Source organism: Colobus angolensis, unplaced genomic scaffold (assembly GCF_000951035.1).
Source record: "Colobus angolensis palliatus isolate OR3802 unplaced genomic scaffold, Cang.pa_1.0 Scaffold81, whole genome shotgun sequence".
NCBI lineage: Eukaryota > Metazoa > Chordata > Mammalia > Primates > Cercopithecidae > Colobus > Colobus angolensis.
In genome coordinates this window covers 3,424,459-3,440,503 of record NW_012121932.1, presented here as the reverse complement: position 1 = coordinate 3,440,503, position 16,045 = coordinate 3,424,459, and the positions used below count along the sequence as shown (strand labels likewise).

At 36.0% G+C, this 16,045-nt stretch overlaps 1 protein-coding gene across 2 annotated transcripts in view; it reads left to right on the top strand.

Annotated features, from left to right (window-relative positions):
* Window positions 1–16,045, top strand: part of USH2A (Usher syndrome 2A (autosomal recessive, mild)) — an 802,205-nt gene that overhangs the window by 252,103 nt on the left and 534,057 nt on the right. The window contains exon 20 of one of the 2 annotated variants that reach the window (XM_011929421.1): window positions 2,918–3,148. In XM_011929421.1, the coding sequence (XP_011784811.1) occupies window positions 2,918–3,148 (231 nt within the window). Of the gene's footprint in view, window positions 1–2,917; window positions 4,455–16,045 lie in introns of those variants that run through there. The other variant, XM_011929422.1, reaches the window with a different exon arrangement.

The following is a 16,045-nucleotide window of genomic DNA, read 5'->3' as shown; positions in this document are numbered from 1 at the left end:
TTTATTTTGTTTTGGATTATTTTGAAGTGAGATGATAGCCTATAGAATGAAATCTTTGAGAGTCTACCATTTAACTGATTTTTAGCAGAAAAAAATGCTAAGAGAAATTACGCATATAATTCACAGATTCATACATATATAAAAATAAAAATATCACATGGGCTGCAGTGGCAGAAAATAACCAGAATTGTTAATTATCTTTCTAACTTGATGAACTTTTTGCTCAGTGCCTTTTCTTTTTTACTAAAAGTTAAAACAGAATCAAAATGAATTATTTCTCTTTGAGAAGCTGGCCCAAGTTCTAAAAAGTAACAAATAGTAATTGTTCTAAGCTGCTTTACGGTGAATTTCCTTTCATGGTTTAAGGGTTTCAATTCTTATATCCACATCATTTTGATTTATATTTATTGAAATAGGCAATGACTTTGTGTCTGTGTATGGCTGTGTTAACACAGGTGTAAATTAAAAGTCCACAGACGTAGTTTGGGCCCTTAATAAATAGGCTCCGTGATTATGACATTTGTTCCTTTCTCTACTTTCACTTCTCAAATCCAGCAGACACACTTAAAGGGGGAAGGAATCTCAGCTCACAAACTCAACTGTTTAAGGAAAAAAAGAATCAAACCAAAACAAACCTTCATTTTCAATTACTCAGCTGTTAATCTGAACCTCATTTCCAGCAAGTTGTAGGGAAAACCTTAATCTCGGTGACTCCTAGTGTTTCCCAGGAACCTTCAAAGAATTGCCAGTGTCCCACCACCTCAAAGCATGGCAAGGTCCCAATGTATGCAAGGGCGTGAGGCCACTACTGCTCCAAGGCTAAGCCCACTGCTGGTGGTGGGGTCACTTCAGGGCCAGGGTGCTCTCTAGGACCAAGAGATTGACCAAAATTAGGTGCCTGGACCATTGTGTGTAAACTGCTGAACTCACAGGCTTGTTACTTTGTGCTGATGCTCTGTTTAACATTCAGAGTGGTTATTGCTTGTTTGCTTTAATTTAGATCAGTTTTTAAGCTTTAAAAATCAGAAAATTGCACACAAAAGGAGCTTTTTGACCATAGAAGATGTACAGATGGCAAATACACATATGAAAGATGTTCTATATCATATGTCATAAAGGGAAATGCAAATTAAAATAAGATACCACTACATACCCATTAGAATGACCAAAATCTGGAACACTGACAACAAATGCTAATGAGGCTGTACAGTAGCAGGAATGCTCATTCATTGCTAGTGGGAATGCAAAATGGTACAGCCACTTTGGAAGACAGTTTGGCAGTGTCTTGCACAACCAAACATGCTCTTACCGTATGATACAGTAATTGCACTTCTTGGTATTTACTCAACAGAATTTAAAGCACAAAAGCCCGATATATAATTAGATATACGCATATATATGCACATCACAGCAGCTTTATTCACAATTGCCAAAACTTGGAAACAACCAGAATATTCATAAGTAGATTAATGAATAAATAAACTATGCTACATCCAGACAAGGGAAAATTATTTAGCATTAAATGAGCTATCAAATGATGAAAAGACATGAAGGAAACGTAAATGCATATTATTCAGTGAAAGAAGTCAGTCTACGAAGGCTACATGCTGTATGATTCCAACTATATGACATTCTGGAAAAGGCAAAACTATGGAGATGAGTAGTTACCCAGGGTAGGGAGAAGGAGAGATGAATAGGCAGGGCACAGAGGATGTTTTGGGTAGTGAAAATTTTCTGTATAATAGAATAATGATGGATTCATGTCATCATACATTTGTCCAAACCCAGAGAATGTAAACACCATGTGTGAGCCCCAGTGGAAACTATGGACTTCGAATGATAATGATGTGTCAATGCAGATTTATCTACTGTAGCAAATGAACCATTTGGGCACTGGATGTTGATACTGGAAAAGACTGTGCATGAGTGAGGAGATAGGGTAGAACTCTGTATCTTCTTCTCAATTTTTTATGAACATAAAACTGCTCTTAAACAATAGAGTCTATTGGGTGTAGTGGCACCTGTCTCTAGTCCCAACTACTTGGGAGGCTGAGACAGAAACATTGCTTGAGCCCAGGAGTTCCAGGCTATAGTGAGCCATCTTTGTGCCTGTGCATAGCCACTGCACTCCAGCCTGGGCAACAATGTGAGACTCCATCTCTAAAACAAACAAACAAACAAAAAGGTTACCCCTGGCACATTGCCTATGGTGTAGCCATGTTCCACAGGAGCAATCAAAAATAAAAATAATACAAGTCTTTTTAAAAATGACTTTCTGACGTATTTTTACACAAGCATAAAGTTTTGGTAAACCTGTGTTAATATTCCTGCATTACCCATTGGTTGGCACGGATTATGCTTGGCCCCTGTAAATTACAGCACTGAGTTGAAGCCACTTTAAGGCGAGGGCCTCTGCCCTATGGGTTTAGTGCTAGTCATTGGCTGTAGGTTTCACTGCAGGATCCTTTGGCTCCAGGGTGAGGCAGTTTTTACTCAGCCAAGGGAATTTCTACACAGCAGCGGGCAGCCATGAGCCATCAGAGACCAACAGGCACAGAAACTGGGCCATTGGGGTACCTCCTTGGTAAAGGGACTGTGGTTGGGACACCACCCAAATTACAGCAGCTACTATAACATATAAGATCTATTATTTAGCTAAAAAGAATAGAGAAGTTATTTTCAAGAAAAAATTTAGTTTGAAAGTTTTGTGTGAAGTATGTTGGCTATTTAAATTTTGTTTCACTGCATTTAAGATAAACTCTCTTTTCAGTTCCTAGGACCATAGAGATACTTGAAACCACAACTGATTTGATTTTAAGTGTGATATATACAAGTACACATATGCATATATGTGAATATGTATGTCTAGAGACAGAAACCAAATTCTTGAATGTAACAAGTGTTTTCTAATATTTAGCACCAGCACAACTGAGGCCTCCTCTAGTTAAAGGAATCAACAGCACAACAATCCATCTTAGGTGGTTTCCACCTGAAGAACTGAATGGACCCTCTCCTATATATCAGCTGGAAAGGAGAGAGTCATCTCTACCAGCTCTGATGACCACGATGATGAAAGGAATCCGTTTCATAGGAAATGGGTATTGTAAATTTCCCAGCTCCACTCTCCCAGTCAATACAGACTTTACTGGTAAGTGTGTTTGACGTTGCTTTATTTAGGAGACACGAAGCTCCAAAATGTTTTCTATTATTTTGATATCCCTTTACAATGAATTTTTATTATATGTACTTATAGAAATACTAATTCAGCCCTTCAATAACTTTTGCATGATTGTGTCAGCATGTCCATCTTTACAGAATTCTGGGGAAAAAAAAGTCAGGTAAGTGAAGGAAAGGAAAAAAAAAATGCGGATGAAGAAGCAGCCTTATTGGATCAAAGTATGTGCTTTGTATTTGTATTTTTGAGAAGTATTTGCCAGGACATGTTTCTTGAAATATTATTCACTGTGTTCTCTGAGCAAATGAGTTTGCAAAATGCCTTCATGCTATTGGAGATTCTCAGTGTGTACCAGGTTACTAAAACTCCAAAAAGCATTGTAAGAATGCTGTTTAATTTTGCTTAGCTAATCATGCCTAACAGATATTTGATGTATCATTTTCTTTTTCTTTCTCTTGCTCTTTCTTCCTTTTTTCACTGTGGCAACTTAATATCTCATGTTCTATGAAGAACATTGTGGGAAAAACTAATCCCAGAGGAAACGTAACTCCTCTAGGCCAGGACTACAGTAAAGCAAGTGAGGCTCTTGCCTCAGTCACAAAATTTAAAGGCACTAAAAAACTCAGTGTTGATGTAAATATTTTAATTCAGTACTTTTAAAAATGAAAATCAATATGAAAACACTACAAAAATATTATCAAAAGCTTAAATAAAGACAGATTGGACCCTGTACTGGCACAATCCTGCCTCACTGGCCTTACCCTGCTCCTGGCCTTACTAGTACCAAAATATTTTGGAAGTTCCATGACCTCTGTGAATTACAGCTTCTAATAGCATGATTTCAGTATAGCCGTAAAAAATTCAACTATTTATAATACATACTTCACTTATCCAATTTTTTAAAAAGTTTACAAGGTATAAGATATATATTATTCTGTAAACTCATAAAGATGTTCATTTAATTATCCATGAGAAAGTCATTTTGGAGCAAATAGTCTTTAAAATACTGCATATGTGAAGACAATGAAATGGAATTAGAGCTATAAAAATTTATATTGTTTTATTTTTACCTAAAATAGTAAATAGTTTGCTTTTCATTGAGGCTGGCTGCAGATGCACCTTTGTAATGAATCATGATTATATTCTAGCTGAGATATATTGAGATTAATGCATGCTTAACTAGTCTCCCAGTACATCAAAATCATCGCAGAGTATTAGAAATTGAACCATTGAGCTAAAATGCTCGACTTCTGCTTTATATTCATAAAATGGCAAAAAAGAAAAGAAAAAATAGTTAGGGAAAAGGAATACATGAATAATAGTAAAAATATTTTCCCAAATGAAAATAGAAACTACCTCCCTGGTCCAATATTTGGCTTGTATTGTGTTTCTTCCAAGAAATAGCATCCGTTTCCATTCAACTGGGCATAGCTGCTGCAAGGATGTCAGCTTGGATTTGCAGGCTAGCCAGCAGACAGATTTTTGATGGGATCACCTACTGTTGTTGCAGTGAAAGATAGAGTGGCCCGTCCACCGTTAATAAATTTAGTCATCCTCGCTATCTCCCTTGCCGGCCTTATACTCTGAGGTGCAAGGGCTAGGGGCAGATGCAGTGTCTGGGAAGTTTTCCAAATTCCTCTTTAAAAAAGTTAGGCTGTAAACACTGGCCTCACTAAGCGGGATCCTTCTGTCTATAACAAAGCCTCCAGCTGCACAGAAAATGTGCTTGGAGTACACATCATTTGAAGGACAAGGCAGGGAGATCACAATTTTGGCTTGAACTGCTCCCTGGAGCTTTGGTGATTCCTGGAGAATGAGAAGTTCTTCTGTGTTCAGGCACATTCTGGGACATTGCTGATGCCCTTTTTAATGGTAGCTTGGCTTTACTTTTAAGACTCCCTTTAACTTTTAATATAACCAGGTATATACTAAATTATTGGTTTGATCCTTTGGCTGACTTGCCAGGTTTGGTTGAATAATTTTATTGAGTTGTACCAAAGCCTAACTAAATGTCCCCAATTAATGAGCTAGGACAAGCTTTCAAAACCAACTCAATAACTCTCTATAAACTTGCACTTTCCTAAATAGAGAGGTAAGCATACAATTAGCATCTTACATTATTCTTACTGATATATTATCCTATCCAATCCCTCTGCAACCCTATAAAGTAGCTCTTTTTACCCTCGTAGGGCAGGAGGAAAAGAGGCTCAAGTGAGTGACTTGCCCATTGTGCCATAGCTATTGAATTTCAGGGTTGAAATGTGACCTAGAGTCCTCCAAGTTTAAAGGCAAGGTCTCTGCTACAGGGTGGAAAGGAACTTTTGTGTCCTGTTCTTTGGAAGTGTTAGAATAGGAAGTATATAAAAGTAAGAAAGAGGGATAGGAGGTGAAATAATTATCACCCAAACATTCCTTCTCTAATACTGCTAAACTTTTTGGATTTGTCTTTCAGTTAGTTTCAGCTCACAAACAGCAAGTAGTGTTGGCATTATTTATTCATTTATTTGTATCCCCAAAGACATGTAGGGATTTTTTTTTTTAATAGCAATTAAACCCAGAGTGTTACTAGGAGCTAAGTGTTTAAGATATAAATAACATTATGTGAAATGGGCTGAAGTTCTATGCGTTAAACAGTGCTTTCAACTTATATTCCTTTATATTTCATGCAGTTTTTATATTCTGAGACAAATTTAATGAGCAAATCCTTGAACCCTCTAATATGATGAATTACATTTTTAAAAGTTAATAACTTTAAGATAAACTAAGATGTCCTTTATTTTGAATTATTCAATTCAAAATCTCAAACTTCAACTAAAATGACTTCTGAATAGAAATATCAATTAGTACTCAAAGACAAATATAAGGTTGATGTCCATAATTATACATATTTTATATATGAAAAGATAAGTTAGATTGTACCCATCAATGACAGGAATTATAAATGCATTCATAACACATTTCATGGCAATGAGCATTATGTTGAAAGTCTCAGTAAGAAATATCTCATTATTGTAGTACAAGAAAGGGATATCTTATACAACTTAGGCCTCTTTCATATTTGCTTTAAATATTTTTATCTTACACAATAGAAAGAGAATAATTCAAGCATATGAATATATGCCCTAAAATGTTGTTTAATATTGTAAATTATCAAACTTAATACTGTAAATAAACTCTGTCAATTTCTACCTTTGGGCAGAAGAAAGAACCAGCAAAAGCTCTTTTGAGGCTTGTTTTTGCTTCCTTTTCTTTTCTGATACAAGTGTTCTTTTAAAAATCTAATCTCCAGGAAGAATGTATTATCAGTCATTTACATCATAGTTTAAATTTAAAATAATTAACTCTCTGTATATGATTATGAGGACTTCAAAAAAGATTAACTGATAAATTAGTTTCAAATCCAGGCCCCATTATTTATTAGCTAAATGTAATTAGACAACCCATTTAATCTTTTTTGTGCTTCTGTTTCCTTTTCTTTAAAATTACAATAATTCCACTTACAATATTGGTATCTAGCAGGTAGGTGAGGATTTAGAGTAGATAGCCCACCTAATGAACTTTGCATGGTGCCTACCACAAAGATTATTTGGTACTCATTAAACATTAGCTATTAGTTATTATTCATTTAATAAATATTTATTAATTGCCTACTATGAGACAGGAGATTTCCTGAGTGAGAGTATTCTGCAGTTATAAAATCAACATTCTATTAATTTATTTGCTGTTACACATGCAAAATATGTTTGCTCAAATGTTATATCTGGAGCATGAGAAATATGCAATATTCCATATTAAAATGTGATACTTAATTTTGCTATTGAAAATAGTTAAATTAATTGACGAAGTGGTGAGGACTTCGGCAAACTACTTTTCTGAGTGTTTAATGTTGCTAATCTATTAAATTGAGGATTTTGTTGGGTGATCAATGCTTCAAACCTCTAAAATTCCAATTCTATGACTGTAGAATATTTAGGAGGTGCCCCAATCCAAAATACAGGCTGTAACTGTGGCATCTGTGAGTTAAAAAACACTTAGAGTTTAAAATAAATTGTTTTCTATAATATTATGTTTATTAATACAATTTAAGATTGATATAAATTTACTGTTTTTCTCTAATAATTTAAGAAACTTAGTGATATGGGCAGAATTCAACATAAAATAGATATTCAATTATTGGGTCATATCAGATGTTATAAAAACGGTAGAAAATTAAAATAGTTTCATGATCTTGTAATTGGGCAATGATATAAACAATGATGGTGAAACAGTCCCCCGGTTACATGGGGTTAACAATACATTCTTCTTCCAACACAGAAATAGCAAATAGAGTCTCCCCTCCCGTATGCAACTAGAAGGGGATATCGCTGTGTCTTTGGAGAAGAAAAAATCATGCTCATTTTTTTTTTCAGGAATGCAGAGTAAATCTACTTGATTTACACAAAGAATTTAGTTCTTTCCTTGTAATGCTAGTAATCCAAATGGAACCTGGTAAAAACAGCAACTAAAATACTGCTCAGATTGGCATTCCAAAGGTGACCCTCTTTCTCCTTGTCACTTATTTTTTCCTATTAGTGAAAACAGGTCCATGATCATTTGGGGGAAGGTTTGACTATTGTAGTATCCAGATGCCAATCACACCAGCCTTTTAAACTGCCTTTACTGGTGACCCTGCCCAGAAATCAGGAACTGCCTTTGGGGAGATCTTTGTAGCAAACCACTGGGGAGATGAGCACACACATGCACCTGGATATAATTCCCTTTTATTTGTCTTCACGAGAAATGTGATTACTGATGTTGAATATCTTGCAGATGAGAACTCTGTACAGTTTCTTCATAATAATGATGTTCAAGGACACTAAATGATTGTCATACATTTTTGTATCATAGTATTCACTTTCCCAAAAATGGCTGAACTAAAATGCTTTAGAATACAAAATGCAATTAATTACCAAGGGATGAAAAAAGAAATGCAGCCACCAAAAAATCAATATGTTTTAAGAGCATATTTTTTATTTCTTTTGCTCTATAATATTTGTGTCTTATTGTTGTTAGTTTTTATTATTTTTAGTGAATTGGGACATTTAAGCACTTCATTAAAAGAAAGCTGATTATAAGCAGTTATAGCGAAGGTGCAAGTAGGGCAAACTTCTTCAGATAGACTAATTAGTAAAAGCATATTAATTCTGACCTTCAACACCCTTGGTGTCCCAGTATTTGTTTTCCTTGGAGTGGGAGCAAGTATTTGCCAGAAAGCACTTGAAAAAAAGAAAAACAGAACAACTAAACAAAGCCCCAGTTCTTTTCAAGACCGATTTTAATCACAAATTTTACCTAACTTTGATGTTAGTTTTTGGTCCTAGTTATTGAAAAACAAATATAATAATCTACTATGTGTCCTAGAAGTTTAATGAACAGGCAGTAATTATACTAAAAAAGTAAAGGAAACAGTAAGAACATGGTATATGGTATGTAGGAGCAAAGTAAAGGAGAAAATTCTCAGGCAGTGACAAAACTCTGCTGTGTTTTCTGATTATGAAACAATCAGAAGAGATGAGAATGTCTAGTTGAGTTAATCAGTTTGGACTGAAGACAAGGACCAAAATGCATATCTTCTTAGAATAACAGAAGTCACACTGATCCATGATAACTAGAGATATGGAGAAGTAAATGTCAAGACTGTATATTTTTTATTATATTTAGTAAAGAGGTATAAGTAAGTTCCCGGGAAATGCCTTCAGATGACACTGATGGCACTGACAGATGGGAGAGGACCATTATTTACCCATTCACCAAATTCATCATCAGGCCAATTTAAGAATGCATATGTTTTAACCCTTGCCTTTTAAAAGTGACTTATTTTGAAGTACATTCCTATAAGTTTCCCTTTGTTTGAAATATTAATATGAGGTATCTGGTAAGTTGAGCCAACACTGAAAACAAACTGTTTTTGTTAGCTGTTAGCAGTATTTTAGTTAACTTAAAGCATCTGTTTTTGTCCATCACTGTTAAAATTTTTCAAAATGCATTGTCACCTGATATACAAACCACACATGTATTCCTATATACTCATGCCACATGCATGAACATATGTTTTCCATGAAGTCTCTAGGTTTTCCGCAACCACTCAATGGGTTCTTCTTGCCTGCTGCCTAGACAGAGCCAATTTATCAAGACAGGGGAATTGCAATGGAGAAAGAATTTAATTCACATAGAGCCTGCTGTATGGGAGACTTGAGTTTTATTATTAGTCAGATCAGTCTCTTGGAGAGTTTGGGGATCAGAGTTTTCAAGAGTAATTTGGCTGGTGGGGGGGCAGGGAAGTGGGAGTGCTGATTGGTTGGGTCGGGCATGAAATCCTAGGGAGTCAAAGCTGTCCTCTTGTGGTGAGTCAGTTCCTGGGTGAGGTCCACAAGATCAGATGAGCCAGTTTATCAGTCCGGGTGGTGATAACTGATCCATGGAGTTAAAGGTCTGCAAAATATCTCAAGCACTGATCTTAAATTTTCCAATAGTGATGTTATCCCCAGGAGCAATTTGGGGAGTTTCAGAATCTTGTAGCTGGAGGCTGCATGGCTTCTAAACCATCATTCCTAATCTTGTAGCAAATTTTTTAGTCATGCAAAGGTAGAGAAGTCCCCAGGCAAGAAGGTAGTCTATTTAGGGAAAAGGCTGTTACCATGTTTGTTTCAAAACTGAATTATAAACTAATTTTTTTCCCAAAGTTAGGTCAGCCTTTGCCCAGCAATGAGCAAGGACATATTCAAGGTTATAAGTAAGATAGAGTTAGCTAGTCTAGGTCTCTTTCACTGTCATAATTTTCTCAGTTATAACTTTTGCAAAGGCAATTTCATTTCTATATAGTCTCAAATAATACCTGCTCAAATTGTCCAGCATCTTTTCTGCCAATATGTTGGTATTTTGGAATCTTTTCAAAGACTTCATTGCTTAAAAAAATGATGTTGCTTGACATTTTGTATCAATATAACACAGATTACTTTTAATTTCCCTTTCATTCAGCTTAAATGGGTAGGAAAAGGAACTTTGAGCAGAAAAAGAATCACAATTGGTCAGCAATGGTAGTGAAACTAGCAGCTTTGAAGATGATTGGTTTTTGATTTAGTAAGATGAGTTATTTTCTGTATGCCTTCTGGAAGAAAATAGTTAAAACATTTAAAAATGTATAGTTACAGTAATTTTATACCAATTACAGCACTCTTGAAGAGTATAGATTAAGTTCCTTTCTATGCAGATAGAGAGGAATCTGGGAACATCATTGTCAAAATACCACCTCTTTCAAAACTTGGTTCTAGTGCTCTAAATAAATGTTTCAGAAGATTATGCACTAATGTCATTGGCGGCAAATTCATATGGATCTGCAGCCACCTCAATTTTTGCCCTCTCAGAAGAAAGAATTTGATTGATAAGACATAGGCAGATTAAGAGACCAAGGCAAATTTTAGAGCAGGAGTGAAAGTTTATTAAAAAGTTTTAGAGCAGGATGGAAAGGAAATAAAGTATACTTGGAAGAGGGCCAAGTGGGTGACTTGAGAGATGATTTGACCTTTGACTTGGGGTTTTATATGTTGACATGCTTCCAAGGTTTTGCGTCCCTTCTCCCCTGATTCTTCTCTTGGGGTGGGCTGTCCACGTGTGCAGTAGCCTACCAGCAATTGGGAGGAGTTGAATGTGCAGTGTGTTTACTGAAGTTTTAGGCATGCTCACTTGAGGCATGTTTCCTTACCAGTTAAGTGTTCCCAGAAGGTCATATACTGGTTAAACTCCACCGTTTTTCCTCTTAGTGTGCATGCTTGAGCTCACTCCCCCAACTCCTGATCTCTCATTGGGAAGCTACTGATCACCAGTCTCAGGTGTTTCTATCTATAGGGAGACTGCCTTTCCCTGGCACTGGCTGTGACAAATTCTTATTATTTTAGAGAGACAGTGTAATAACTATCACCTGATGGTTGCCTGACATTTCTGGTGGGGCGTTGGAGGGGGTTGTGCTTCTCTTGCCCTGCCCATAGTCTAACTACCAACTGTAACACTAATAGTTTCATTTAAGTGGGGGAAATGTTAAGTAATAATATGCAAACCACATTTAAGGTCTATATATTGAAGGAGGCTCACAAACATAGCCGTAGGACATTTGTTTGGAGCTTTGAAAAGGGAGGCTCTGTTCCTTACATTCTCTTGACTAACGAGCCGTTTCCATTTGGAAATTCTTCGACTTTAGTGCAACTTCAAAAGAAAGGCATGAGAAAGAAGGAGAGAGGAAGAAACCCTCAAGCCATCTAACATCATCTCTGGCAATGGTGGCCATATCATTTTCACAAGCAAAGGATATCCATGAGGAATATCATGAACGAAGAATAAGGACTTAAGGGAAACCTGTGGGAATGATCATCCCTCCAGCAGATAATTAAAAATCAGTGTAGATGCATTTTTCTCAGCTTCTTCGCTTCATTTTTTTTCCTCTCCTGAAACCTGTTCTTCCTTCTGTGTGTACCATCCACAGTGAATATCACTGATTGTCTTAGGCAGAAACCTTGGAACTCTCCTTGAATTGACACTTGAACTATTCATTCCCTTCCTCCCATTCTATCAATGGTTCCTCCTCTGGCCATTCTTCCTCAGATGCATCTCTTGGAATTACCTGCTGGTCCTACAGCTACTGCCTAGTCCAGACCTAGGTTGTGGGCTTCTCTGCCAACAGTTTCAGTCTTCTCCAGGCTGTTATTCAAACTAATGATTTTTATTGACATTCTCTTGTGTAAAACCTTATAATGGTTTCCCAGTGAGAGATGGCCTGCACAAACCCTTTTCTGCTTTCCTGCTTTCTACCCATATACCTCCTCATCTCTCCAGCCATGGACTGGTTTATTCTCCAGCTCTAGACCATTTTTTAGTCCTAGTACTTGAATGTAGCACACTCTCGGATGCCCATCTCTTTGAACATGTTGATACCTTTGCCCGGTATGCTCTCATCTATTTGCAAGTACGTCACTTTCCTTTCACGTGGCTAATTGCTACTCATCATGAAAGGGTTAGCTTGGCTGTTCCCCTAAATAAACTTCCAGCAACACCAGCCTCCTCCCATGCCAAATCTGGGTTGAGGACCTCTCTTATATACTACTATAGAAACCAATAATTACTCTATTTTAGCTCTTACCACACTCTACTAAAACTGGTTGTTCAGGGAGCTAAGCTATGAGGACACAAAGGCATAACGATGATACAATGGACTTTGGGGACATGGGGGAAAGTGTGGGATGGGGTGAGGGATAAAGAAACTATCCATTGGGTACAGTGTACACTGCTCAGGTGATGGGTGTACCAAAATCTCAGAAATCAACACTAAAGAACGTATTCATATAACCAAATACTGCCTGCTCCCAAAAAACCTATTGAATAAAAACAACTGGTTGTTTGCTTATCTATGTTTCATGTAGACTGAAATTATGACTATCTTTTTCATGCTTATAACATTTGCATCTTGCACAGCATAAGACATTTACCAGATACTCAATAAATATTTATTAACTAAATGAGTGATAGAAAAGAGGGAAATCCAAAAGATGGATCACTTAGCTATAAGAATTATTTAATGGTGAAATTCATTATGCATTTGAATATAGTTCACCTTTTTAAGTCTACATTTTTGAAACTATTGATGGGTTAGAGTGATAACTCAATTTATTTAGTCTCTATTGGACTTAGATGTATAAGAAAGTATATTTTAAACTGTATAGTACCAGAAACAAAAAGAAATTTCTTGTTAATGGTCCTCAGTTATTGGCAAAGTTACTGGTACACCAGTTGTTAGAGCTAGGATGTTCTTTCAGAAATTGTTTTCTGCCCCACCATAGCTATCACATTGTGTTGCTGAAAACTAGGTGGTTGCACAACTCTTAGATACATGATCTCCTTAGGCTTATTAAATTTTGAGGTTAATGAATATTTTGACACTTTTACCTATACATATCATTAGGGCTTATTGCAATAGGTTTAAGATGACAGTCATAATAAACATATACAGTACAATAAAAAGCACTTTTAATCTTGAAAGTGCTTTATAAACAACAGTGATCAATGCTATGGATGGATTAACAGCATCATACTGATTGAATTCTATTTCAAGGGCAATGGAGGTATTGATGTTGGCAATCTAGTTCAGAAAGTGGCAAAGGCTGTAGTAAATAGTGCAGGTTCTGAAGTCAGACTCCCCAAGTTTCAAATCTGGCTCCCCAACATGCTGGTGGGCAACTTTGCACAAGTCATTCCCCCAGTGTGAATCTCAGTTTCTTCATCTGTTAAATGGCATGTTGTAAGGTTTCAATGCAGGAATCACTGTAAAGGATTAGTTCACAGTATCTTAGTATTGTGTATGTATTTATGACCAGCAATCTGTAATTCTGGACTTCAATTATGTGCCTTTCCATTGCATACATATATTTTATGTCCCTAAGCCACATAAATCTTGATGATACTTCTTTATGACCTCTCTCTACTACATGGTACTCTGATCATTCACTTTATTTTACTCGTTCTGTGAAACTCTGACCTTTGTGTTTTGTTGTCATTGTTACCTTTCTTCTTCCACTGGAAGCATACATGTTCTGCATCTCATTTCTCCACATCTATTAAACAGCCAACTTTAAATGTTATGTGTACTTACAAACCTAACTTTATTTTTCCCCCGTCTCCACAATCAGTCTTCTTGAAACTATGTGTTATTTTCTCACGGATGAATCACTCCTCAATCTACTGTCATTTGGATTATTTTCTTCCACGTCTTTATTGGAAATACTTTCTTGCAGATTATCGATAGTTTTCAAGTCAGTGAAATTTCCTTAATCCTCACGCTATGTGCTAATAAATAATATTGATGCCATTTTGTCTGTTTAAAAATTAGGAAGAAACTAAATATTTCTCACTAGGTTTCTCCTTCTATTTTCCCTAAACTGTGTTTCAAGCTTTGATACTGCTTTCTACGTCCACCTTTACATGGAAGAGTTTAATCATTCATTTGGTTCGTATGCAGTTTTTTCTTATTTCACTCCACTAGCTGATGTTATGATTGCTGTTGTAAAAAGGATGTTGAGCAACACAAGTATGATTCCTAACCTTAGGGAGCTTAAAGTCTTGCAGTGAAATCATGCATCAAACATGTAATTAAGTAATTACAAGTGACTTCTGTCTTGAGCTATGAAGCATATAAAAAAATCCTCCTGCTGAGAAAAGAGATAGAAGCTGGACAAAATTTCTTAAAAATATGGTTAAAGACAGAAGTGAGTAACAAGGGCTTCTAGGACTTGTGGGATCAAGATCCCAGATATAAGAAAAAACATGTAGGTGAGCCTTTTAAATTATCTTTGTTTTTTTTTCCTTCTGTTTTGTTTGTTAATTCCTCTATTGCATAGTCTTAGGGAAAATAAAAAAGACAGGCAAAATTTAGGCTCTGGGTGGGGTCCTGGTATACATGCTAGGTTTTCAATTGAAATCCTATAAGAGCAAATCATAAATAGGCTATTCTTCCTCAGATGAAGCCTCAATTCATCTTAACTACTAATGATACTAATGAGATAAAAGTTATTTTTTGCCAAAAATATTTAGATATGATGTGAAAGGAGATCACATCAACCAGAGTCCCAGAGTGTACAAATTTTTTCCTACACAATGTCGGGCATTCAATAAAAAATTAACAGGCATTCCAGAAAATAGGGTCAAATAACCAAAAGGTAAGATAAATAAAAAAAAATAGAAACATATCCTCAAGTAATTCAGCTATATAGAAATATATGTTTGCATACTCATATAGGCATATGCACACATACACATATAGGTATATATTCATATATCCAGACACAGACTTTAAAATAACTATAATTAATATTAGCAACAAAATCAATGAAAATGTTCAGAATTTAAGCAGCAAATGGGAATATATTAGAATAGGAATTATAGAGCTGAGTAACAGCTGAAGTGAGAATCTCAGTAGATAAAATACCAATTCCATCACTGATAAAGTAAATAGTTTCATTCTTAATATTGTATGCAACAATGTAAGTTGGGAGCAAAACATATATAAAACACCTATTTGTAGCCATTTATAGCAACAGTGCAGAGCTACTATGCTTAAGTGAAGAAAAGCAAATGAATTGAGTTGCACACAGCTGGAATTATTGAGCTCAAGCAGAGGCATTAGTATATCTGGTAAAGGAATAAAAAGTGGAATTCAGGGCTACAAAAGTAGCTCAGATTTGGAGGGTAGGTGCCCAGAGAGAAGAAGGATGCTGAAAAATAATCCAAAAATTCTGTGTAACAATTCTTTTTTGGGTCCTTGGCCAACATTTAGAATAATCCTATGAGAAACATAGCAGAGAAGACCTGCTTGGTAGCTGGAGCTAAGCAGAGATTTCAGAGGTAACATAGAGCTAAGGATACACACATGGAGTTTAGACTTAACCAGAGTAGAGAAACCTTGGTGAACACTCTGAGCTTTCACTCACTCTCCAAAAGTCCGTCCTTTATGAGTAAATTCCCACAATTCCCATGCTGTAGGAATAAGGGCTATTCCTTAGGAACACTGAGATAACTGAAACAGATTCACCATAGTGACGCCTAAAGCCAAGGCTTAGTAAGGTCAAGGTAATCTGATAATTTTACTTCCCATCAAAAGAGAATTTTGTATTCATTAGTAAAAGATGAAATAATCCAGAGGTTTTACTATGGGTCATCCATGAAGTGACCAATAGTGAAATATTAATAGTCGATAGAGGCAGATGAAGACTTCAAAATAACTTCAGTTAATGTTAAGAGAAAATAAAGGACAAGGTGGACAGAAAGGATGATAAGATAAAAAATATTTCA